This window comes from Beta vulgaris, chromosome 3 (assembly GCF_026745355.1).
Source record: "Beta vulgaris subsp. vulgaris cultivar EL10 chromosome 3, EL10.2, whole genome shotgun sequence".
NCBI classification, from domain to species: domain Eukaryota; kingdom Viridiplantae; phylum Streptophyta; class Magnoliopsida; order Caryophyllales; family Amaranthaceae; genus Beta; species Beta vulgaris.
Genome location: NC_079204.1, coordinates 3,240,563 through 3,267,674, shown reverse-complemented (window position 1 = coordinate 3,267,674; position 27,112 = coordinate 3,240,563). Strand labels below are relative to the sequence as shown.

General features: G+C 34.1%; 3 protein-coding genes across 3 annotated transcripts; 2 read left to right on the top strand and 1 right to left on the bottom strand.

The window, feature by feature from the left end:
- The first annotated feature begins 259 nt into the window (after positions 1 to 259).
- Positions 260 to 5,355, top strand: LOC104883330 (uncharacterized). Its single transcript, XM_010667827.4, has 3 exons — positions 260 to 1,235; positions 4,412 to 4,488; positions 4,980 to 5,355. The coding sequence occupies exons 1-3, from the start codon at positions 453 to 455 to the stop codon at positions 5,128 to 5,130; spliced, it is 1,011 nt and encodes a 336-aa protein (XP_010666129.1). The 5' UTR covers positions 260 to 452; the 3' UTR covers positions 5,131 to 5,355.
- Positions 5,356 to 10,241: 4,886 nt separating this feature from the next.
- Positions 10,242 to 12,676, top strand: LOC104883329 (hypothetical protein). Its single transcript, XM_010667826.3, has 2 exons — positions 10,242 to 10,648; positions 10,756 to 12,676. The coding sequence occupies exons 1-2, from the start codon at positions 10,426 to 10,428 to the stop codon at positions 12,066 to 12,068; spliced, it is 1,536 nt and encodes a 511-aa protein (XP_010666128.1). The 5' UTR covers positions 10,242 to 10,425; the 3' UTR covers positions 12,069 to 12,676.
- Positions 12,677 to 13,907: 1,231 nt separating this feature from the next.
- On the bottom strand, positions 13,908 to 16,869 carry LOC104883328 (ribosome-binding factor PSRP1, chloroplastic). Its single transcript, XM_010667825.4, has 5 exons — positions 16,424 to 16,869; positions 15,280 to 15,423; positions 14,929 to 15,192; positions 14,392 to 14,500; positions 13,908 to 14,307 (listed from the first exon to the last, which is right to left on the bottom strand). The coding sequence occupies exons 1-5, from the start codon at positions 16,679 to 16,681 to the stop codon at positions 14,180 to 14,182; spliced, it is 903 nt and encodes a 300-aa protein (XP_010666127.1). The 5' UTR covers positions 16,682 to 16,869; the 3' UTR covers positions 13,908 to 14,179.
- Between the last annotated feature and the right edge of the window lie 10,243 nt (positions 16,870 to 27,112).

The following is a 27,112-nucleotide window of genomic DNA, read 5'->3' as shown; positions in this document are numbered from 1 at the left end:
TGTTAACAATCACTCACAACCTTTTTATTTTTTTACATTAGCGAATTAATATATCTAAATTCATCTAATTGTATTTAAATTTAATCATAAATAAAGTACGAATGGAGTATCTAATAGAATAACAAATTTTGAAATTAACGCATGCATCGCGTGCATATGAAGGCTAGTTATAAATGATGGGGAAAGTAAAGTGAAATTTGTGAATGGAGTAAAAAGTGTTTGGGTAAATGTAAAAAAAATGATGAGTTACTTCATTTTTGGTCTGGCGTTTCACTTTCATGTCTGATAGACTCTGATGTTTCACCTGAAAAACCCAGAGGAGAGAGAATTTCCACAAAGAAAATCAACAATTCAATATCTTATTCTTATACTTGTAAGTTCTACTTCTACTTCATTTTCTAAATCCCCTCCAAAAAAAGAATCAATTTTTTTGAATAAAAAAACATTGAGCGATGATTTCAGCTTCAAGTTCAAACTGGCTAGACCGGCTCCGGTCATCCAGAGGTTTTCCGACCGGTTCAGAGCTAGATCTAGACCGGTTTCTCTCCTCCTCTAGCTCCGGTTCAGTTCCCACCACCGAGTCAGCAACTCACTCCGAGTCGACTCAGTCAACTCGCTTGAGGAGAGAGAAAATCATCATCTCACCCCCGGAGTGGACCCCACCCGTTTCAGGACTACTAAGTGACCTCTTCAACATGGGAGTAGGAGAAACTTCCAGAACATTCTCGAAGAAGAGTTCTAGAAAGCAGCCAAACCCTAGATTCTTCTGCAGTGGGCCGAGTTCCGAGACCGAGTTACCGAGTTCTTCGGACGATTTGAGGAGAGAGCAAAATCAAAATCAAAATCAATCAAGTGGTGATAATAGCTTGAATGAGAGGTTAGAGAATAATGTAATTAGGGTTGATGAATTGAGAAAAGTTGATGATGATAATAATAATGGAGGAGGAGAAGAAGAAGAAGATGTTGATTTGAAGACGTATTCGAGAAATGAAGTTACGGTGATTGATACTAGTTGTGAAGAATGGAAGTCGGATAAATGGGTTTTTAGGAAAAATGATGACTGGAAAATTAGAGAGAAAAAGAGTAAATCTAAATCGAGGGTTTTTGGTGGAAAAAAGAGGAAATTGTTGGTTAGTAATTTGGGGGATAATAAATTACATGAGAATGATGATGATGATGATGATAAGTTGAAGATGAAGAAGAAAGAAGATGAGATCTTGTTGCAACTAAATAAAGTAAGATAAATATAGTAATAAATCTCTTTGTTTTTTATATGTGTTTGAGTTGGGTTTATTGAGAAATTATGGAATGTTAATAATTGGGGTTTTATTCTGTTTTTGGAAGATTTGATGGTGTTTTATGGTGTTTTTATGGTTGAATCTCAATATTTCATGTTCAAGATGTTGTGAAAAATCATGGGGGTGTAGTTTTTCTGGGTTTAAGCATTAAATTAGGTTCAAATTGCTAAGTTTTTTTGATTTTCATGGTGATTGCTTGAACTTGTTTGGTAAACTCTGAAGTTGATTGTTGAGTGATTTTGTGTTTTGTTTTTAGTTTAATTGTGTTAAATGTGAACCAAGGATTATAGTTTAGTTGGTATTGATGAGATTCTATCATCTAGGAATAGTGCATTATGTATATGATTAGTCTAGATCAAAGTTTTTTGTGGGCAGCTTTGTTTGAACTCTGTGATTACCACTTTTACTTTGGAGGATTTGTCAGTACTTTATAAATCAGGTTATATGTGGTGTTTATGTGGTTGAGTGGCCTTTCTATCATACTCTTGTATTCATATTGCTTAAGAGAATCTCATAATAACATAATTTGCTTATAGTTTTAGGGCCATAACTATTCATATTTCATGGCTTTGGGTTTGCTATGCTATGTTTTTTTAGACGCTTTAAGTGGATCGCGAGAGCAACCAATCCAAGCGTTTGGACTGTAAATCAGATGTAAAAGTTCTTTAAACATGTAGGGATGGATCAAGAACTCTGTCTTTCTCTCTCCTATTTGCTGCATTATTAGTAACTGTTTGGAACTTGGCTTGGTCCTCTGGTGGTGGGATTACTAGGGCTTGCTTTTGTTTCTGATATGATTGACGGGCAAGCAAGGTTGTGTTACTCTAAGTATTAACGCGCCTGTTTTTGCTGATTGTGGAACAAGTGCTTGTTTATTGAGTCTAAATGTATCGATTGTTGTTGTTTAGTCTTTTATGTAAGGAGAATGCTTCTAATTCATGTCTTGATAGGTTTTTTTATGTATGTTTATCATTTTGATAGCATGAGTCTTGTTTTGCTAGCTATTTTATGAGAACAGTCTTGTTAACTTGACATAAAATTCTGAAGAAAGTTTGCATCTTGATCTTAGTTCAGTTCTGGGGGTCATAGTACCAAATCTAGGATTGATTTATCTTCCTACCCAGAAGTTTCTTTTGCATTGCTCTAATAGCGTGGGTGCTAACTTAACAAAAAGCTAGAACTGGTGGGAAGAAGTAGATAGTTTGAACAGTCTTCTGAAACGATCAAGTCTTTAGCTGCAGAAGCGAAACCTTATCCTAATTTCATGCCTTCATGCAATTTTTTAGACTAATCGTCATGCATTCTTCGCAGGCAAGAGTATCAGGTTTTCGTTTGCTTACTACTATAAGTTTATTTTTAGCTGCATATGAGTATATACTTGGTTTTTTCTTCTTGCTGTTTACAATGCATAGTTTTGTAAAAATATACCCAAATTCTGCAGAAATATTGGGCATCTTGAATTTTGTTGGTAATTTGAAGAACTGACCAATTACTACAGAAGAAAGAAATATACAAAAGACTCGTTCATGGGTGTTTTTGTTTTAGTTGCATAAGATAAGTGTTTAGCTTAGTCCTTTCTCCGTTTTGGAATATAAGCTGGAAAATGAGAAACATAGTTACGTTAGTGTACCACAGAAGAAGTTGTTTATAATTGAATCTATTGGGTTTTTTAATTTACTTGCATAAGACAAGCATATAGTTGAGATTTCCTTTCTGCAACTGAGTTTGATTCCAATGAAACCTTCAGAGACTAACATATGCTGTAAAAGACGAGTATATAAACAATTCATATCTGTTTTTGCTTTTTGTAACATGAGTTGCATAAGACAAGCTTCAAGTCGTGGTTTCGTTTCTGCACCAGCTTTGTTCCAATGAAATCTTAGTTGCATGATACAACCTTTTAGTTAAGATTTCTTTTCTGCAGTGGATGTGAAGGCCATATCTTTATGGGCTTACTGATGCTGTAAATTTCTTGCTGCTCACATCAGATGATCTTCAAATTGTAATGAGATTCACATGTTAGTTTACCACATAAGAGACCTAATCATTGCATTGTAGTTGTGAGACAATATTGCTGATATTTTCAGAAGAACAGAAAATGGCTTTCATGCTGCATGTTTTCTGCAGTTTTGAGGGGGGTTTTTCCCTGCAAATGTGCTGATGTGATCATCCCAACAATTTTATTTATGGCTTGTTTGGTAATTGATAGTTGATAATTTTATGAGAAATTCGTGAAGAAAATTTTGTGTCGACGCCCATGGTAATCTGTGGGAACTGTCAACTTTTTTCTTCATTAATTCCGTTATACCTTCCATTACCATTTTAGAGGTGATACTGAGTAATAATGGAATTTATATATAATTGGAAAATAGACGTTCTATGACTATGGGAATTGTCAGGAGACTTTCCTTACAATATTCCTTGTAATATTATTATCCTCTACCAAACGGGTCGTTGGGGATTTTATGATTGTAATTTAAGTAGCTTTAATTTCATGTTGTCTGCAGTAGTATCTTACATTTGATTTTTGCGACGCGGAGGTCGCAAACAAATGCTCTAAATTTTCACTCACTTGCTCTAAATTTTCACTCTGGTGCAGACATAAGTGCTATTCTCAATCATATGCACACAGAGAATGTGTTTTTCTCTTCATCTAGGTCTGTTGTCAAATTAACTTACGAACAAAATATAATGTTGTTCATCTGCATTATCAGTGTGCTAGATGCTGTTAGTTTCTACTTCTACATAAAATCTTCAGTTAGATATTTTTGTTTCTTATTTTAGGTGCTTTTTGTCAGCATGCTTTTTTATGAACTGTTATTTTATGCCAATTACATGTGAATGACATTAATAATAAATCCACTTCTTCCTGTGGACTTATTTTCCTTGGTCAAAAATGACTGCTCCAGCCTCCAGTGAGTATTTCTAGGTATTTGATGGCTTTAATATGTTTAAGCCTGTTAATAATTGATTAAAGTCATTAACTCATTTGTTTAAGGACTAATAGAAGAAACTTTTAACTAGTGATTTTTACTATAATATCCTTGTGAAGATTATTTTGTGTAGTAGTACTTGTTACTTTGAACTTTTGTGACTTCTATTATTTCATGCAGGGACAACCCCAGAATGTGAAAGAGAGAGAACCTAATCAGGAAAGAGAAGATATTCTCAGGAAAGTCCCTCAAAAGAGGTAAGTTTCTTGTACCATCTTTATACTAACAAAAAAGTAAAGGGAAAAAAAACTCTAGTTGATTAAATTTTGGTTAATTAGGATACAACAAGGTTGTGGCCCATATTGAGCGAAGTTACGAGGATGGTTTTTGTAATCTAGCTAACTAAAATTTAGCCAAACAGAACTGTCATACTCTTAAGTAAATGCAAACAGAGAGATAGTGATCCTAGTTATCAATGGTAGGCAGGGGTGAAGCTACAATGGGGGGTTGGCCGGGGCCTAGCCCTTGCGGGTCATGTTTTCGGTCCATTTATTTTTATAGTGGTCCCTGTAAGGTATTGAGATTTATTTTATTTACTTGGCTATTATATCATATAAATACTCTTGTTTGAGTAATAAAGTGGGAATGATAAAGATAAATTTTACTCGACCCGTTAACTTTTGATTCCTGACTTCGCCCTAATGGTTGGACATAAGCTAAGTAGATACGCTGTACCCTTCATTCTCAGGTTTCCTTGCCCAAGACCACCCAAGAAATACATTAATGAAGGCTCACCAGTGATCCTTCTGAAGTCGATTCCATCGAGCAACAGTAATGCGGCCATTAAACCTTGTAAAAGCTTTCAAAAGAAGCGCCCGAAAAAGATGAAGATTATATGAGTTAGTCCTTACAAGAATTGTTCATAGAGGACTGGCGAAGATGAGTGACAAACTTGCTCCTGTATCTGAATTTGAGTTCATGGAATGTTTAGTCATATCTGATTAGGTGGTCCTGGTGCATATGCTTCTTATCTCAAAGTTGTAAATTATGCCGCAATTTTGTTCTACTGATATTCAAATATTGTTTACCAATTACTTAATATTAAATCTTATTTTTTGGTCTTATGGAGATGTTTAGATTTTTTAGGAAAATTGGCTAAAAGTCGTGTGAACTTTGGTTGTGAAATATAAACTTTAAAATTAGTTGTGCAAAATAATATGAGGCCAGCAACGATACAATAAGTATATTATGTTGGAAAGGTTCACTAAAAATAATATATGTATGCATCTCTTGAAATTAATACGTCATGCTATTCTTAAAATAAGTATTACATTGAATAAAGTAACAATATTTTCTCGTTATTATATAAAGAAAAAACATAATTAACTGACTTTGAGTATATTTTTTCGCTATTATATAAAGAAAAAACATAATTAATTGTGATGTTGTTAGATGCATGTATTTTTTTTTAAAATGACAACTTTTACAATTTTTACTTATTTGTAATTAAAAATACTAATGGAAAAAAGATCAGGTTATGAAAAAGTGAATATAACACTAAACGAAGGAAGTATTGTTTAACGCTGACTTTGTTTTTAAAGTATTTAGGTATTATATTATCAAATTATGTCGCCAAAGATCTTCATAGTGTTTTGCACAATAAAAAATAAAACTCATATTATCAAAAAAAAAAAAGTTAAGTTCATTTTACTTTTAGCTAGTTTTCCAAAAAATTATTTTGAGATTCTGTTCTGTAAAAGTACCTGTATACTTTTAGCTTTTAGCTATGAGTTGGGAACTTTTAGATGTGAGTTGTGAGCTTTAGCTGAGTAGTTGTGAACTTTAGCTGAGTAGTTGTGAAACTGCGTTTTTAAGGTATAACTATTCGGTGATAGTAGCAGTTGACAACATTTTTAGTGTGTAAATATTAAGTAAAAATGGTAGCTTTTGACAAAAGTTAATTAGCTAAAATCAACTTGAAAACTACTTTCAAAGTTGATTTCACGAACACTAAAATAATTTTTCATAAGCTAAAAGCTACCTCAAAAATTGCGCCGAACAGACCCATGTCAAACAAATTGCCCAAGGGTTTAGTGTACGCAAATTCTAAATTGTTTTTTCGACATGCTCATTTTTTTCAGTATCTTTTTTATCTTTTCGTGTATAGGGAGCCATAAGCGTAAAATGCTAATCATAGACTCATATTACCCCAAAAAGACTCTTAAGAGCTATAGCCCTAAGTTAGTTGATTTTCACTAATTTTCTTTGCTTTTTTGATTGAACTATAAAAGAAAGTATTTGGTTAGGCGGAGAAAATAACCCTATTAGTAAGATGTGTTATCATTCAGAACGATCTATTGATTTCCAACCAGTATTGCCCTATTACACATTTTTGCTTGCAACGGAGTTATTGCCCTATTATACATCTTTGCTTGCGACTTTCATATATTCATAATTCGTTATTGATTTAATCTTGATAGTCTATGTACAAATGACATTGTACGAAGTCAAAAACTAGATTTGTCATTAGACCTGAATTGTGATTAAATCAACAATAAACTTCTAATCAAAATTGGAGTTAGATAATGTCACAGTTGGGAGAAATTCGTACAAATAGTGTTGCATATCTATGTCTCAGATTCGATTTTTTTTTCCTAAGCAGGTTCAACTAATCCTTTGAAGCTTTAGATAGAGTCATAGAGGTTCTATATAAATGCATTAAAAATTAGTATTAATTTACAAAATCCACAAAACAATAAGTTTTGTCTTCTAAAATCTTCTCCAAAATCATTACATTGAAATTCCCACTAGCTAGAGGATTTGTTTATCTTTAACATTCAAATATTGAACTTTAATCTATATAACATTGTTAGACTTTAAATTAAACATTTCCCTATTTAAATCAATTGAAAAAAGAAAAGAAAAAGTAAACAACCCTTAATCCTTTATCGAATTACCAGGCTATCCAATTTTTTTTTTGCCATAACTCATAAGAACATGTAAATGTCATCTAATCTAATTTTCGGGTAATCAATTGGAGTTGGGGGAATGATAAAGGGTACATCGAGGAACTAAAAGAGAAGTTTGCAGTAAATTTTGGCTATTGTTCATGTACCAAAGTGGAGTTGTTGGCAGTGATGCGGAGTTTAGCTTTGGCATGGAATGCTGGTCATAGAAGAGTCCAACTCATCAATTAATAGATGGTGGTATGAAGTGTAGGATGAGCATCATACACCTCCTTCAAAACGTAAGGCAAGAAGAATGAAACGCATCATTCAACATGCAAAAAGTAATTGATTTGACAGCCAATATACATTTTCATTACATCCAGTGTACATGTCGAAAATTCAAAAAGTAACTGATTTGACAGTTATTGTGCACCATTTAATAACTGATTTGATGTCAACCGCCATCATTTTCTCCCATATACTGTTCACCACTTCTCTCTTTTCCACACTCAACCTTCTTGTACATTCATGGCTTCGTGGTTGTTCATTAATAAAATCAAAATGTACAATGACAACCCCAGCTGAAAGTAACCCAATTCCTGAAGCTAATGTCAAGTGAGTAATTTCCAATCTTTGTACACCGGTGTGTTGATGTTTGTTCACTAATGAAATTCAATATGTACAATTACAATCCCATACCGAAATTCAATAAATCACAATGTACACTAATGGTCATTACTATTGTACACCAAACCATATGCATTTGTACATTAAAAAAATTATTTCAACAAATAAATGAGAGAGAAAGAGAGTGAATGAGTGAGTGATGAGAGAGAAAGAGCTGGCCCACTTTCAAAAATACTGTCAAAAGCTAGCCAAATGGGCAAGGTGTAGGATGCTCATCCTACACCAAGCTCATCCTATTTGCGCCAACTCATAGTGGACGCCGAGGTTGTTATTCGCATCCTCGCGGAGGATTCTTCTTCCTTCTCTCCATACTTATATATCATAAATAAATGCAAGAATTTGCTTGCAAACCCAAATTGGCATGTTACTATTCCTCATTGTTATAGGAAAGCTAATCGAGCTGCAGATTGTTTAGCTAACTATGGAGTGAACTTAGTCCCTAATCTTGTTATTTTAGAGGTCATCTTAGTCTTCGTGCCTTTTTTATTGGAGGATTGGAGTGGTGTAGCGCTGATCCGATAAGCTTCTGCTGTAGCTGCGTGATTGGTTGGCGGAGTTTTGTTGTTTCTTAGGGTTTTTTAATTAGTTATTTTGTGTGTTTTTTTTTGTTAGTAGTCTCTTTTGAGTATGTTGTTTTTTTTTTCTTTGTGTTACTGTCTTAGTTTCTTGTTTTTTTTTTTTTGGCTTTGCCCCTCCTTTGCACCCAAAAAAAAAATCATCTAATTTAATTAATAAAGTTTTGTAAAAAGTAATATCTATATAAATTTTATATGAAGTAATGCATAACTGCGTTTAATCGCTCATTAAAAAAAGGAAAAAACTATATGCATCCCTAAAGTTTGCATGTTAAAAATGGAAATAAATTGCAATAATTGATCATTTATTGCATCGATTGATGCATAATTTTTTCATAAATTTACAATTTATCTCTATTTTAAATAATGTATTTATCTCTATTATATAATCCAAGGGGAGTTATGGTGTCCCATTTTGAAAAGACTTTTTAACTCTTCATCTAATAAAAAATATTACCTATTAAGATTTCGAGATTTTCCTCAATCATAATCCTTCCTAATTTAAAATATACATATCAAAGGAAGTTCAAAGTAGCTAAAATAAACTTTTATAAATTTGTATAGTGAACGACAAAGTTTATGATTGAATAACAGATTAACATAACTAAAAAGTTTTCAAATCAATTACAAAATCAAAGACATAAAATTTTAATTTTACCTAGGCCCTGTTTGGCCATAGCGTTTGAGGTAGCGGGTAGCGGTTGGACAAGGTCAAAAAGCTACTTAGGAAAAAAATAAGTGTTTGGTAAGGTAGCGTTTGTAGTAGAGGGTAGAGGTTTAGGTAGAGGTTGGGTAGTGGTTGAGAAACGCTTCCCATGTTAACGTTTCATAAAGAAAAGCAGCGTTCAAAATTTTTTTTTTTAAGATTATTTTCAGATATTCATTTTCCGGAAAAAAAAAAATCAAGAAAATCTTTGAAAAATTATCTTATCTATAACGACAGTACCTGCAGAATTCCCATTGTATTGATCAAGTTTCCTCAGGTTTCTCTCTTTCCTTTTCACTATATTCTAGTTCAATTGAATTGAAAGTATAGCTTTTATCCAACATTTATTTACTGTGTGTTCTTATTATGTTTCATATATGTTAGAGTTTGAATTGGAGTCTTCACACTGATCATCAAGGATACAACTTACCAAAGTAATTCGTGACCAGATAGCCTATTGTTTATGGAAAGCTAGACGACGTAGATCAATAGTTGTTGAAAACTAATTTTATGTGTAAGCATTATTGATTTTTAGGGGGTGTAAGCATTGAATTTATTTATTAAGCTAATTAATAAAAATATTGTAATTTAGTTCGTAACTAAATCTAATATATATTTCTAATATTGTGTTTTTTCAATTTCAACCGCTACTTTTGCCAAACACTCATTATTTAAACAGCTACTTTAAACGCTGACAGCTAACAACTACTAATTGGCAGCTACCCGCTACTACAACAGCTACCCGCTACCTCGACCGCTAGTTTTGCCAAACAGGGCCCTAAACTTTGATATGCAATAATAATATCAACATCCATTAACAAGTAATAAAAATATCTAGATTCCAATTTCTTCGTCAAGTAATTTTTATATTTTGTATTTACACCACATGATATTCAATCAGAACTAATGATGATTGTAAATTACATCATTCAAAATTATATTTAGATGAAATTTAATAATAATTCTCAAAATAATCCATACACACATCGTGTGCAAAAAAGACTAGTATCTCTTATATACAATCCTAAAAACTAGATGTAAGTATGTATAACCTACCCCTTAGAAAAAAAGTAAAAGATTAAGGTAGCTTTCTTGCTTTATCTACCCTCTCATTTTGAGGGAGAAAAAAAAAAAGGAGACACTAGACACAGAAAGAGATTGGCGCCAATTTAAAGTACGACTGAAAGCAGTTACAGACTTATAGAAATCACAAATTCACAATTCATCAAAAGATTATTCTTTTGTCAACAATCACTAAACAAACACTTAAATAGTTGAATGGCATACACTTTATCTCCTCAAGCTTTGAGCTTTTCCCCTCAACTTCCTTTCAATGCAACTCATAATTCTCCTCATGTTTGTTTCTCTTTCCTCAATTTCACTTCTTCTGGGTTTTTCAATGGAGAACGAGATTTTTTATGGCCAATCTCAACTCAACATCCGAGAAATGTGTTAATTTTAACCAAATGCAGCAGAGAAATTGGTGATTATACAGAAAAAGGTATGCAGTTCATTCAGACCTTTTTACAAACATGTTATATGCATTATTTTAAGAGACAAGTTTTAATTTAGTAATGAAATTTGTTATCACTTTTGATTTCTTATTAGGGCATATCGTTTCATTATTCCAAATTCTGGGTTTTGATGAGAGAGTAATTGAAGATATATTAGGGAGAAATCCTGCTTTGGAGCTCTTACCTGTTGAGTCGATTCGCAGTCGAATTCGTGGGTTACAATCAATTGGGTTAAATGAACTTGGTTTGTCTAAGTTGATAATCAAACACCCAGATGTATTAACAGCTGAAGAAGTTGAATTTTTTGTAAAGTTTATTAATGGACTAGAAATCAAGATTGAAAGTATTCAGATTGAGCGTCTTTTGTTGGGTATGGAGCCTAGGTTTATTGGAGGGTTTGATAAAAAAGTTAATTTGTTGATTGAGAATGGCATTCCTCAAGAAAAGATTGCCCATGTTCTCAACAATGTTAATCTTAGCAAGGGTATTTGTCTTAAATCATATGAAGAAATTCAGAGATTGTTAACATACTTGACTCGTTTTGATGCCGTGGGTATAATTGCTAAGCGCCCTTCGATTCTCAACTATGATTTGGATACTCAGTTAGTTCCGCGAATTGGGTTTCTTCAAAAGCTTAGTGGAGGAGACACAGATGCCGTTGGAGAAGTTTTGAATAGACTCCCTGCTATTCTAACTTATAGTGTGGAACATCTGCAAGGGCATGTGGAGTTCTTCAGATCATATGTTGGCTTATCTGATCCGGAGATCTTCAAGATTGTGCTTGTTTTTCCAAATGTAATAAGTGCCAGCAAAAAAAGGAAATTACAACCCAGAATTGATTTCTTGAAGGAATGTGGACTGGATTCTGGAGAGATTTATCGGTTTTTGATTAAAGCACCATTATTTCTTGGCCTTTCTTTTGAGAAGAACCTCTCTCACAAGCTGGCAATGTTGGTAAAGATTGGTTATGCCTATAGAACCAAGGATCTTGTTATGGCAATGGGAGCTGTGACAAGAACAACCTCTGAAAAATTGCAGGAAGTTTTTGGTTTATTTTTGAGCTATGGCTTTTGTTGTGATGATATAGTTGCAATGAGTAAAAAACATTTTCAGATACTGCAATATAATCCAGGGTCTTTAGAAAAGAAGATGGAGTACTTGATTGAAGATATGGATCGAGAAATAGGAGAACTTTTGTCATTTCCTGCGTTTCTCGGATACAATCTTGATAACAGGATCAAACACCGGTATGAACTCAAGAAGAAGATCGTAGGTGAAGAAATGTCTCTAAACAAACTCTTGAGCGTCTCGACTAAGAAATTTTCCAAAACAAAGAAGCAGCTGGTTCAAGTGAGCTGCGATATGGGAAAAGACAATTCTAATGAGATAAACGTTAAAGGTCATTAATTATTGTTTGTTCGAAAGTTATTGGCTATGGCAATTACTCGATGACTATTCATTCGTTTTGTTCATCTGGAAGTTCTATAATCAACGCTTCAAAGATTGCTGCTTCACAACACTGCAATGCCAGTTCTTACCTTCTGCAAAATCTAGTTGAACATACATTGTATAATGCTTCTATATATTTAATTCGAACATACAAAAGAACCTGCAGGCATAATGAAAGGAACATGCAACTCAAACAAATTGAGGATCTAAGTGTTGCATGTGTCATCTTGTAGCTTCCAACTATCTGTTCAAGACTTCAAGCTTAAATATCATTGATTTCAGGCAGCACTAACAGGCTTGGCCAATTTAGGTTGCTAGACCTTGCAAATATGTTTCTCAAGGCGTGCAAAGTTGTCAGAACTCAGAAATTTTAAATATAGGGCAAATTGTTGTATGGTTATATTATATCCGAGATTTCTGATGCTTGTAACTTCATGATCTAAACATATACATGATTGCAGCCTTGGTTTTCAAATCTGTTCTGTTGCAGAACATGTTTGATATTTAATTACTTTGTATCACTTTGAGCATTTTAATATGAAAGAAAGAAACATCCTTCCTATCAATTCGCATTGTATAAGAAAGGATTATAATCTGCAGCGAAATTCATTCGCTGTGTTTCTTGCATTAGAATACAGTTCATGGGCTGCATTTCTTAGTCATATTACCAATTTAAGAATGTAGTAATGTACTGATGTATTTTGAGGTCCCCTCTCTCTCTCTCTCTATTCTTCCTGTCTTCTGTATATTCTTTGAGGAGAACATTAGACAGATTTGGTCCATTTCCAGATCAAACATATCAGCACACTGCAAACCAAAGTTTGAGCACCGGAAGATAACGGAACAAACTTGGATTTTGTATGACATCACCAAGTTATCTCCACCATTGCAGCAACTGTCAGGTGAGTAGCTTAAAAGCCTATCAAATTGAATATGCCATCATTTCGCAGTGATAACAAGTAACAAATGTTTTAGGGAGTGTAAAACCAAAAAAAGAAGTGGGAGCAAAGAGCCTGTGTCATTTCATGTAGGTCTAAAACTTTGCTGTATTATTTGTCTTCTCTTTTAGTACTACTTTTTACCTGATTTGTTTTGAGTGTGGTATGAATTTTATTTTTTTTCTATCTCGTGATCTTTGCTTTGTGAGTCCAATCATAAAAGTTGACTAGAGTTTTTGGGTTTTACCTATATTAGGAAAGAAAGATACATACCATAATTATTGCCTACTGTTTCCTGTGGAGTCTGGAACAACTTATCTTCAAGTCTTCAACTATTAGAATGAGGAATCATAGACTAATTTAAAGCATCTTTCTTTCTAAATCTTATGCACTTTAATCATTAATTTGTATCCTTGTATCATGTAGAAAGATTGTTCCGAAAAGATAAGAATACCTACTTGCAGTTTGCACTATTTTTTTTTCCAAAACATTTCTCATAATGCCATTAATGATATTAGCATGTAGAAAAAAGAGAAAAAGAGCTTATTGCACATCTTGCATGGACGATATGCTGGAAATTATTTGCAAAAGCGATGCATAATGTTTTTTTGTTTCTTTTGGCTAGCATTGTTTAGAAAGAAAATCTTGTATCATAGCAAATGTTAAACCGATAATTATTACAGACAATAAGAACTCTTAGGTAAAACTGGAATTGTTATTCTTACACTAGGTTAGTGACTTAGTTCAATTATTTGATATTGGCTAACAAACTTGCGTTAAGTAATGCCGCCAATAATATCATTCTAGAGCAGACATCAAAAGAACTCTGATACTGGAGCAATTAATGCAGACGAAGAGATTGAACTTAAATCAGCTAATTCATGCATTTACAAGATTGTCTAACTGAGTTTACTGTTTTTCCTCATATCTGTTTCTATACATACTCGGCACTGTCACAAACAGGTCATCCAAAAAAGAGGATAATCACAGCTGTAAATCATCTATTTATCTCATATCCAAAAGCTTTTGCATGGAGTCCGGCTTTCTGATCTTTGATAGTAATTGTTTAGCGGTTTACAAGCAAACAGAGAATCCGCTGTTAGTGCCACTGCCAAGATAAGCAATCTCGGCCTATTCTGCATAGGATGGTTCTCTGTCGTGTTGTACTTCCAAAGGTTCCAACTTCTCTGTTTTTCCGTCCTTGGGAATAATAAGCCCGTATCCCCCTTCTTTTCTTTTATACAGGATGTTGATTTCACCTGTGAATAGAGAACTCAAAATTACAAAGTTGGCAGAGAAGCATTTAAGTAAAGCAGTGAACTACGTGGCCAGAAATAATCTACCTGTTTCTTCATTTCGGAAAGCATAGAAGTCATGATCAACATTTTCAAGCTGTTCAACAGCTTCGTTGAGTGTAAGAGGTGGCATGTCAAAGTACTTTGTACGAACAATCTGACAGAAAAGTTCAAAGATAAAATAAGCTGTTGTAAAGTAGTCCATATTGAGAAAATCTGATGCAGTAAAATGGCAAAACATTGCATTCATTCTCATATCTTTTGTGTCTGGCTATTTGGATAACTGTTACTTCGGGACACTGCGAGGTGGGTAGTTTATCTGGGGCGGCCAAATATGTGAGGTTTTAGTAAATCCACTTGGTTTGGACTCACATCAGTTCCTCCTCTCTGTTAGGTGTAGAACAAGTTCTCCATATATACAGTATACTATTATCAACATTATCAACAGAGATTTGCAGTTAAATGGTTCTGAACCTAATATGCACAACATGATAACAGAGCATCACATAGTGCATATTTCAGGTAAAAAGAAAGTAAAGGAATGACATGCCATGAAAGAGCATTTAGCATATGCATCAAACTAACCTCTTCAATGTCCTCTTCAACAGGAACAGGAGCTGCTTCCACTTCCTCTTCCACGGTGTCGTCTACAGTGATTATTGCTGGCTCAGGGTCCCTCACCTTAGAGCGGTTGAAACCTTTCATATGTCGACCATGGTCAGATACTTTGTCCTTAATCTTCCTCAATTTTCTATGTATAATTGAAGAGACCAAATCGATACTGCCGTAGAGAGTGTCAGAATCTTCCTCAGCTCGAATCACACCATGCCTCTTGGTAAATAAGGTGACCTGAACACAAATTTTTTGTATTCAACTGAGAATCCGTGTTAAAACATGAAAAATAACAACTTCATCACCAAGAGTGAAATCTGATACCTCACATCTCCTAAGTTTTGGCCCTTTACCAAGCTCTCCACCTCTAGCAGACAAACGCACATCCACTTCCCGCACCAAATGGCTATGGTTCTTGACAGCTTTTCCAACCTTTTCTTCCACATGGCTTCGAACATTGTCACTTAACTGTAACACACAAATTCTGTGTCAAACATACATAGACCATAAAACTGAAAATTTCATCTACTCATCAACTTCAACATGTGATCAATCAACGCTTCCCCATAAAAATAGTATTTGTAGGTATTGAAAGGATAAAATATTCATAGTAAGAAGACACCTTGTATTCTAGATACCCACATTACTCCCTATTAATCAATTTCCCGAAGTGTTTCAAGCATCGTGTACAAAGGATGCTTCCAAGTTCCAACATGAGGTCAAATGATCCTCTCTCGGGGCAATCAATGCTATTACTTCAAAACCAAAGCATTCCTTCATTGGGACTTAACACAAACCTTGGTTGGTTTTATCCAAAAAAAAACACAAGCCTTAGTTGGAGGAGAGTTTGACCACATACGATAAAACTTAGTGGGTTTCCTGTTTCCATCCTAAAGCCAATTGGCAATAGGAAGAGTAACCCATTAGTCTTATATCTTAATCATCGACCCTTTTCTGCTTCAATGTGAAGCAACTAGTCCTAACTCACATGTGAGTTCTCTTATCATAAGAACACAAATTGATGAAACAAGTATCAGCAAAATAGCATCAAACGAGAAAGCTTCATTATTGAGGATCTACATGACTAATACATCCACCCCAACTAACCACATTACAATATCAAGTAGCAAATATGAGATTTTAAATTCAGAATACTGGATAGTTAAGCAAAAGATTGATAACAGCAGCTCTCAAATCATAATCAAATAAGCACCCTGTAGCTGAAAATAGTCATAGAATTTAGTAATATCCCAACAAATGATATAATATAACCAATAAAATTGAATATGTCACACTTTAGATTTCTAACAAATACTTTAAAGATTACACTACATGATATTATCTTCATAAATCACAAAACCAAAATCGACCCAGATGTCCAAACACCCAAATAACCAAAACCCACATGAAATTTCAGTAAAAAAACACAGAAATTAAAAAGAGAAACGCAAGATCGAAAGAAATTTACCTCAAGATTTCGGCCCTGAAGGATAAGTTTAACAGAAGAAAGAGGACCATCCCATGACATACAAACAACATTACCATTCTTGTTTGGTTGACATTGAATGGTTTTTACAGCAACATTAAGACCTAAAGAAGAAGAATTAATGAAATTTGAACGAAGGGAAGATAGATTAGTGGGTGTTGATGATAAATTGATGGAATTGGAGAGAGAATGAGTGAGATTTGGGTGTATATTAATGGCTGAAGCACACAAAGTTGCCATTTTTTGTGTGTGTTTTGTCCTAAAGTTTCAAACTTTTTATGATTCTGTGATGAATGAAAATGGAAGAGAGAGAAACAATGGAGGTAGAGGTTTTGAAGGGAGGGTTTTGTAGAGTTGCAGATAGAAGGCAAGAGAACTGACGTGGCGCGTTATCCAGTTAAGATTTGTATTGCCATGCCCCATGCCCAGATTCTTGAGTCCGGAAAACAGTGGGTTTTGTGGGGGTGGGGACCCATAAATAAAGATCTTAAGTCCACTTGGGTCTTCGTTCATGCATATTGGATAAGAAGAAAATGGTGTCGGTTTCAAGTTTCAACATTGAAATACCATGTCCAAATCAATGCATAGGTGGAAGGTTGGATATTTATAATTTTTATTTTTTTAATAATTACTTCAAAATTATAACGCCAAATATTATTGGGTTTAGTGGTTAAGACTTTAATATATAAGCTTAATTATAATATTTATTTTCTAATTTTTTTTATTGCATATGTTTAGTTGAAATAAACAATCTAAGGGATAGCGATGTGAGACATAGGGTATGTTCTCCCCAGCTTATATTCAGTTCAATCCAGTTCAATTCACTTCAGTTCAATTCAATTCAGTTCAGCTCTAGACAATACTTTTACTCTCACATATCACTATTCATTTCAGTTCAATTCAATTCAGTTCAGTTTAATTCAGTTAAGCTATTTTATGCCGAAGAGAACTGACCCATAGTTCCTCATATATAGGATCACCTTTTAATATATATTCGTATAGATGTCTTACACAACCTGTGTACATTACTTATACATAATTACTTTTTTTTTTCTCTAATGGTCGCTATTTAACTATTGCTGCGGATAATATTACTTCCTCCGTTTTTTTATAAATGTAACACTTTCCTAAAAGGGAAATAATTAATTACTTGCAACACTTTTTACTTTTGTTTTTCTTTTCTCTCTATCTCTCTCCAACCACATGGGGCCCTCTCTTTTTTTCCTCTCTACATCTCTCCTATTCAAGTTTTGCATTAGAGTTGATGGAAAAAAAAGTTTTGCAAGTAAAGAAACGAAAGAAGTATATCAATCCAATATTAAAGTAATTTATTTATTAAAAATGAATAAATCTCTATTATATAAGGGAAGGGGGGAGCAATGGTGTCCTCTTTTGAAATGCCTATTTTGCCCCCCTTTCTTTTCTAAATTACAAAAGGAATGTTATTAGTTTATCCCCTTCCCATTCTAAATTACAAATTCACTTACAAATCAAAGAGGACTTCAAACAAAAATACAAAAAATATAATTATAACAATCACTCACATGTCAACTAAAATCATAAAATTGCATAATTTATGTTATGCAAATCACTAAAATGAGGAAACTTTACAAAAACTTAAAAATTCACTTACAAACTACAACCTATGAAAAAATTGATTTGAAATCAAAGTGTTCACTTTCTTTACAATTTATGAAGTATTGTACTTAATTCAAAGATCAACTAAAAAATTATAATATTAGAAATCATAAATAAATTCAATAAAATTTCTATTTTGTTCATAGAATTTAACTTTGAAAAGTAAAAAAAAAAAAAAAAAAAGAATGGTGAGAGACTTAAGTGACATAAACTAAACCAATCAAATTTTGCAACTAAAAACAATTATATTTCGTATGACTAATTTTCAAATTTTGACTCTTATATATGCCGAAGAAAATCGAGCATCTGTTTCGAAAAAAAATTCAAGCACGCATCGCGTGCAAAAAATTCTAGTAATTAACATAGTCCAACTCAATCTCCTAGTTTTTTTTTTATTTTTTATTTTTTTTTGTTTGATTGGGAAATTAAGTCAGCCCAAAGGCTAACCCCTACCAAGGCTACTAGCCTTGTAGGAACTACCAGCACATTGGCTGGTAAAGCATGCAAAGCATGCTAAGAAAATATCTCAACATAATGCTGGGGGTAAGGATCGAACCCCTGACCTCAAAGATCAGAGGGGAGTGCTCTACCACATGAGCTAGCTCCTCATCCTTCAACTCAATCTCCTAGTTGTTGTCTATATAAATGTTGTACAATGCACATGAGGCAAAAATGCAAAATCTAAACTTTAATTTGAAGAAGAGGTCATCAGCCGTCAACGTTGCAATTATTTTTAGTCGCAAATTCGTATATGATTTTTGCTTACAAACAATGAGAGAATAATTCTAAGAGCATCATTACTCATGATTGAAAAACTCAATTATTTCATTCTCTTTCTAACTTTCTCTTTCTAAAAGTTAACATCCCACAATCTTTTCTCACTCATCTCATGAACCATTTTTCAATCATCCCAACTACTTTTTCCTCTCTCTCTTACTTTTTGACCTTACCCAACTACTTTTTTTATTATTTACTTTTTGATGATATGAAATATTCATTACTAATTGATATTTTATTATTAATTAATTAAATTAATAAATTTAAAATTATAATTATCATTTTAATAATTAAGTTATCTACATAATTAGCTTTTATCAATACGTAGCAAATGTAATTAGCGCTTTCATTAAGTAATTAAATACGAAATTAGTTACCACTATCTTGTGCATACATAATTAACTATCTACTAATTAATTTATGAGACACAATTAGCATTTTTAATATAATTTTAAGAACGAAATACATAAAATGCTACATTGGTGCGACAATTACAAACTTACTTAAGAAAAAAAGTACATAAAACTTAACTAAGAACGTAAAACATAAAACTTAATCAAGAAAGAAATACATAAATAACAATGGAAGAAGAGTTAGAACAAATAGAAGAAATTAGTGAAGATGGAGAAAATTAAGTGTGACCAAAATATAGCAAAATGGGTCTCTATTTATAGATCTCGAAAAAAATAGAGCCGTTGGTAATTTTTTTATTTATTTATATTTTTTAAAATATAATCGTTGCAAAATTTACAACGATTATATTTTAATTACCCAATTAAAAACAACATGTGTTGTGAGTGCCAAATGGCACGCTGCAACTGGCGCTGACACGCATTTCAGCTGCCAGCTACAGCGTGTAAGCTCTTTAAATTTTTTGGCTGAACCAGCAGCAAAACGCTACGTTTTGCTGCTGGTTCAGCCAAAAAAAATTAAAGAATTGATGACCAGGAAGTGGTTCCCACTCTCATGCCTGATTAACATTTCACTCACCCCAACCCATTTTTTTTCCCAATCACTCTCATTCACCTCAGAATCTTTTTTTCAATTGTGATTAAGAGCACTTTTTTCTCAATCATCAACTTGATCTTTATTCTCAATCATGAATAAGGATGCTCTAAAGATTGACAATCCTTATGAGAGTGAGAGATAGAAAACTCAGCAGGTTTCGCCCCAAGTAACCCTGCCTCTGCAATGATATCCAATGCATACTTCCTTTGACTCATAAAAATTCATTGTGGCCCCCGACAATCTCAAGACCAAGGAAATATTTCAAAGCTCCCAAATCCTTCATTTTGAAACATTTCCCAAAGTAAGCTTTGAAGTTCAGTAAAGCTGTCTGATCATTTCCTGCAATAATCATGTCATCCACATAGATGAGAACATTCAACTGAATATTATTCCTAGTAAACGTAAACAAGGAATAATCAAAATAGGACTGCTTAAACCCATATGCTTTCAAAGCAGTGGCCAATTTTGCAAACCAACATCTAGGTGCCTGCTTCAAGCCATTCAATGATTTCTTCATCCTGGACACTAGATTAGACTATTTCCCTGAAAACCAGGTGGAATTTTCATGTAAACTTCTTCCTCCAAATCTCCATGTAAGAAAGGCATTATGGACATCCATCTGATGAATGTCCCATTTCTTAACTGCTGCAACAGCCAGGAAAGTACGAACAGTAGTCATTTTTGCTACCGGGGCAAATTTTTCGTTATAATCAATCCCTTCCACCTGATGATGGCCAAAGATAACCAATCTTGCCTTTAGTCTCTGAAGGTTTCCTTTCTCATCATACTTTTCTATACACACCCACTTACTCCCCAAGGCCTTCTTGCCTGGAGGAAGTGGCTGTAATTCCCATGTGCCCTGATTCTCCAGAGCTTGTATCTCAACGCCCATGGCCTCACGCCACCCTTCATGTTTCATGGCTTCTTTAAATGATTTTGGAGGGCGCCCTGTAGTTATAGCAGCTAGAAACCTGCATGGTTAGCAGAAAACTTTTCACAGCTAACATAATGTGTAATAGGATATGGGGTACCTGAGGACGTTGTCGAAGCAGGTGCTTGAGTTGATGAACTTTTCTTTTTCACTACCGTATGAGTAACAAAATCCTGTAACTTTTTATTCGGTACTTTGGTTCGTTTACCTCTTCCCAAATCCTTCACATCTCTTGTTCTACACCCTCCCTGGACCAGGGCCGGGTCATTTCTCATGGGGGGCGCCGCCTCCGGCCGCCCACCGTCCGTCGGAGGCTCCGCCACTCCCGGCGTCGCCTCACCCTCCTGATCTCCAAGCTGACCAACCTCCGTCCTGGTGTCTTCACAAGGGGCATACTCATCTCCTCCTCACAATACACCACATTATTAGGAACAATAGGTGACACAGGTACAGGTGCAGGGTCACTAAAGGGGAATTTATGTTCAATGAATTTCACATCACGGGAAACAAAATATTTCTAGGTGTCTAAATCATATAATTTCCATCCCTTCCGAGTATAAGAACATCCCAGAAACACACACCTTCGGCTCATACTGGCAAATTTATCACCCCCATGGGAAATATTATAGGCATAACACAAACACCCAAAGATTTTGATATCAGTCATTGTAGGGGCCTATTAAACAAGCACTCATAGGGGGTTTTATAATTAAGGACGACAGAAGGGGTTCGATTTATCAAATGACAAGCTGCCTGCATACAATCCCCCAAAATTTTAAAGGAAGATTAGCCTGAAATCGCAATGCCCGGACAACATTTAAAATATGGCCATGTTTTCGCTCCACTCTACCATTCTGTTGGGGGTTTTAACACATGATGTTTCAAAGATAATTCCGTGGTGCAAAAAGTACGGTTTGAGGCAATTAAATTCTGTGCCATTATTACTGCGCACATATTTAATCTTCAGGTCATATTGGCGATCAATCAAAGCCACAAAATGCAAGAACATTGTTTCAACCTCCAATTTATTATATAGCATATAAGTCCATACAGAACGAGAATAATCATCAACTAAAGTCAAAAAATAAGATGCACTACAAGTAGACTTTGTTCTATAAGGACCCCATAAATCACAATGAACTAATTCAAACATCCGACTAGCTCTACTATTACTCCTAAGAAAACTACTTCTAGGGTGATGAGCACGAAAACACACATCACACCATCTTTATTGCAACTACTAACATCAGAGGGACTCACACACGGTAAATGCCTCAAAACTTTCTCCGAAGGATGACCCAAACACTTATGCCAAATATCAATAGATGCCATGCCTTCCACAACATTGATCTTCACCTTTGGAACGCCCCGGAAAAAGAAAAGTCCATCTTCCCGCTCACCCGCTCCAATCAGCGTCTTTGTCCTGCGGTCCTGTAATATACACAATGTCTTAGTAAACTGAACTATACAATTTTCCGAATCTACTAACCGCGGAATAGAAATCAAATTACAATCCAGATTAGGAACAAATAAAATATTATATAGTTTCAGATTTCCAGGAAGTATAACATCTCTCTCATGGGTAGCTTCTACAGAACTACCATCTGACAAACCAACTGGACATCCAGGAATTTTCCGTACAGCACATAAATGCAAAAACTGTCCTGTCACATGATGTGTAGCACCCGTATCAATTATCCACAAACACTCACCAGTCATACGATCTTTCGGTTTAGGCATATTCAGCAAGTCTAAGAGATTCTTCCACTGGTCAGGCGAGATGCATGCCAATCCGGCCCCAGCAGCGTCGTGTGATGGAGGAGCGACCACTCCCCCACCGCCGATCTTCTCGGCTGAACTGCCACCCGCCACCGCCTTATTTGCGCGGGCTGGTGGTGTGCCGCGACCACCATGACCGCGTCCCGTCCGGCCACCCCGCTGCACCGAGCCACCTCGCCAGCCTCGTGGGCGGTCCCCCCACCATTCGGGGTATCCAATTAATTCAAAACAACCACTGCTCTCATGGCCTTCAAGATTACAGTGAGTACAAACCAGCGAATCCGTAGGTAAACATAATTTGGAACGAGCGTCAAGTTTAAAAGCCAAGGCGTCACCTGGCGTGGAAGAAGAGCGTTGTCCCCGCAAACGCTCCTCCTGGGCTATAATCTGGTAGGCGCGAGCGACCGTGGGCAAAGGGGTCTGCGCTAGAAGATGGGAACGAAGAGGCCCATAACAATCATCAAGGCCAATCAAGAAACGATGTAGACGATCATCTGCACGATGTTGTTCAAGGAACCGAACCACCTCACAGGTTGTGCCCCCTCTAGAGCAATGTAGCGCCACTTCCTGTGAGGACAACTCGTCCCACAAGCGAGTCAAGCGGCCAAAATAGTCGGCCAAAGATTCTATCTTTTGCTGCTTACAATCACTGATCTGCGATTTTAGGTGACAGATTCGGGTGCCATCCGAAACGCAATAACGTTCCTGCAGATGAGCCCATAATTCATGTGCCGTTTCATAGAACGAAACTGAGTTACGAATCGATGGAGAAATCGTGTTGAGGAGCTACGACACAAGCATAGAGTGAACAATGATCCAGCCTTCAGTCAGTCAATTTTTCGGGGGTCGTAGGCTTCGGAATTGTTCCCTGCAAGAAGCCTAATTTACGTTTAGCATTCAGAGACATGCGAATTGCACGTGCCCATTCATCAAAGTTATCATCTTTCAACTGAATCAGAGTGATCAAGTTGTCTGGATTATCGTTGGAGCCAAGAAAATAGGCGGGATCGGGTTTGGGAATATTTGTTTCGGTAGATTCGGTCATGATGATCGAAAAATTTGTCGAAGATCACGTCTTGTTCGTCGGTATTTGGTGTGTTTCGTTTTTTTTTAGGTTTAGGGTTTCGATTTTGTGTTTTTTTTTTCTTCGTCGATCTTCTTGATCGAGAGTCGTTCGTGGGAGAGAATATTTCTCAGGTTAGGCTCTTGATACCATGTTAAGTTTAGATTAATGTTATGTGTGATTATCTCATTCCTCAATCAAGTATATATATACATCCTGCATCTAGAGGCCCATTAGCGATAACATGCTATCCCTCAAGTCTATCTTAAATATCTAAAGATAATTCCTAACACTATCACTCTATCTTGACGATAATCAAGCCATTGAAGAGCATAATTCTGGACCTCTAGAAGGATTTTGAATTTTTTTAAAAAATGGAGGATATTTCAAGCAAACTAATTAATTCAACATTCTTTCGTAATAATTTTTTTAAAAGAAAAAACAGAGTATCGATACGCATTTACGACTGCAATTTTACGAATGTTTCATTCAAAATTTTACACACACAAATCATCTTGATGCTGAAATCAAAGAAAATTTGAGATTAACTAAGCGATTAAGCTAGTTTTGCTAAATTTCTAGAAGTTAAGAGAATATCATACAAGCATCGAGCACGATCTCCTCATGTTCTTCAAATCTGCTTCAAAATATAAACAATCATAAACATATAAAGATTCATGCAGTGAAAGTATTGAATTTTTGAAGAGAGCTCACTGTACATTTCTTGCATTTTCTTGGATTCTAGGGAGAAAACTCGGACTATAGTTTTAGAGAGAAACACAGAAATGGTGATATGTGATGAATGATTTGGCTCTTTGATGATCTGCGAGGTCTTTTTATATACGATGGATTAGGTGCATAATAAAATGATTTTGAAGTCTCTAGTATATTATGAGTCCCCATATATTATATTGTTAGATGTATTTTGTTTAAAAATTAGATGGACAAAATTTGGTAAAATGAGACCAAAAAAAAAAACATATTGCAATTTTTATACCCCAAATTTTATTAGTAATTATTCCTTCTGTATATTTTTATCTTTCTCATTAAATGTATTTTGTTTAAAAATTAGATGGACAAAATTTGGTAAAATGAGACATAAAAAAACTTATTGCAATTTTTTATACCCCGAATTTTGTTAGTAATTATTAGGATCGGTTCTCTTCGGCATAAAACAACTGAACTGAATTGATCTGAACTGAACTGAACTGAAATGAATTGAAGAATTGAACTGAACTAGAAATAAGCTGGGGAGAACATGCCCTTACTCCCTCTATATATTTTTATCTTTCTCACTTGGAATCTTGACACTATTCACAGTTAGAAGAGAATCTTCTAAATTCTTCCCAACGTATAAGAAAAAATATAGTCATGTGGCGTATTATTAGATTCTTCTTGATGTGTATTTTATTAATATTCAATCGCTATAATTTTTACTAATATGTAGTGAAAGATATTATAGAGTAAAGATGTGAATTGGCAAACGCGCATAATGAAAATAAGAAAGATAAAAAAATACAGAGGGAGTAGAAAGTAGCTATTGTTATATGAGACTTGATTATATGTATCATAACTTCTCTCATTTTACTTTTAGGGCTTGTTCTCTTCGGCATAAAACAGTTGAACTGAACTGAACTTATTGGAGTTGAACTGAACCGAACTTATTGGAGTTGAACTGAACCGAACTTATTGGAGCTGAACTGAACTGAACTAAATTGAATTGAATTGAATTGAATTAAATTAAATTAAATTAAATTGAATTAAACTGAATGTTATAAATATATAAATAATATTTTTAACAATAATAATATAAATATTAAATAATAATTATAATGATAAGTAATAATAATGAATAATAATAATAATAGTATTTTGGATATCTTTAAATGATAGTTATAAATAAATAATATTAATAATCATAAATTAATAATAATAATAATAATTAATGATAATAATGATAATTAATAATAATAATTTTATATTATTTGTATTAATATATTAATACTTGATGATGATATATAATAACAATAATATCTAAGAAGTAAATTAATATTACTATTTTAATAATTAGATTTAATAATATAAAAATATTTAGTAATAAAAATAATGATTGGGTTGGACCGCGAAAATTACATCATAAACCGTCTTGATGCGATTTGATTGATTTATGGGCCAAAAAAAGTGGGTTTATTTGTGCTTTGATCTAAACCATGTTCCTCCTAATAATAATAGTAATAATAATGAGTAAAGCTATAATAAACAAAATAATATATAGAAACAACAATAATAATAATACTACTTAATACTCCCTCCGTTTCCTAAAGATCTTCCCACTTACTGTTCCTACAGATACCAAGGAAAATCAAGTTGTGTGGGGGCATGTTGTGACTAAAGTAGGAGAGAAAAAGGGGTTAAGATAAATAAATAAATAAAAGGGGTTAAAGTAGGAGAGAGAAAGGGAGTAAAATTGAATTAATAATGTAATGGTGGACCATATGATAGTGACATGACAGGGTAAATAGGGAAATTTGTTTTGCCAAATAAGGAATAAAGCAAAAGAGGGAAGATCTTTTGGAAAGAGGGAAGATCTTTTGGAAAGACCCTTAAACGGAAAGAGGGAAGATCTTTAGGAAACGGAGGGAGTAGTAATGATATATATTTAAATAATAATAATAATAATAATAATAATAATAATAATAATAATAATAATAATAAGAGTAATTAGTAAAATAAATTATACCAACATAATAATAATATTTAACAAAATGGTTATAAAAGAATGAAGCTGAACTGAACTGAACTGATTCGAGCTGAACTGAACTGAACTTATAGGAGCTGAACTGAATTGTACTGAACTGAACTGAAAATAAGCTGGGGAGAACAGGCCCTTACTTTTGCAAGTGTTTATCTTGTGATAGTCATTGCTAGTGATTTTCTTAAATTAGATAGGTCAATTTGTACAAAAATAATTATTATTTGTACGGTAAAACAAAATTGAAAAAAAAAAATTAGAATCATGCAAATGTAAGGATAAAACTATGAGTATCAGACCCACAGTAAAAATAAATGTAAAAAGTAAAAAGGTTAATTGTACATTGGACAGTTTTAGGATTAATTTAATCTTTTTTGAGATAACTTTAAACATGATATCACTTTAGTAAAAATATAAAATGAGATAATTTTGTAAGGGTAATATAGATACATACATTCACTGCGATTTGATATTTATCCATTTCAATAGAGTAATATTATCAATAAAACATAAATAACTTATTTTTTTTATAATGGTGACCATATTTATATCGGGGTAACTCTATACAATACACACTTGATTTTTTTTGTCAACTTTCATATGACTAACTACCTTTCTTTTTCGAAAGGTTACCTGCTACAATATATTACAAAAGGTTAACAGAGTAAAATGGGAAGGCTACCTCAAATGTATGAATTATATTAGAATAACTTATTATTGGAA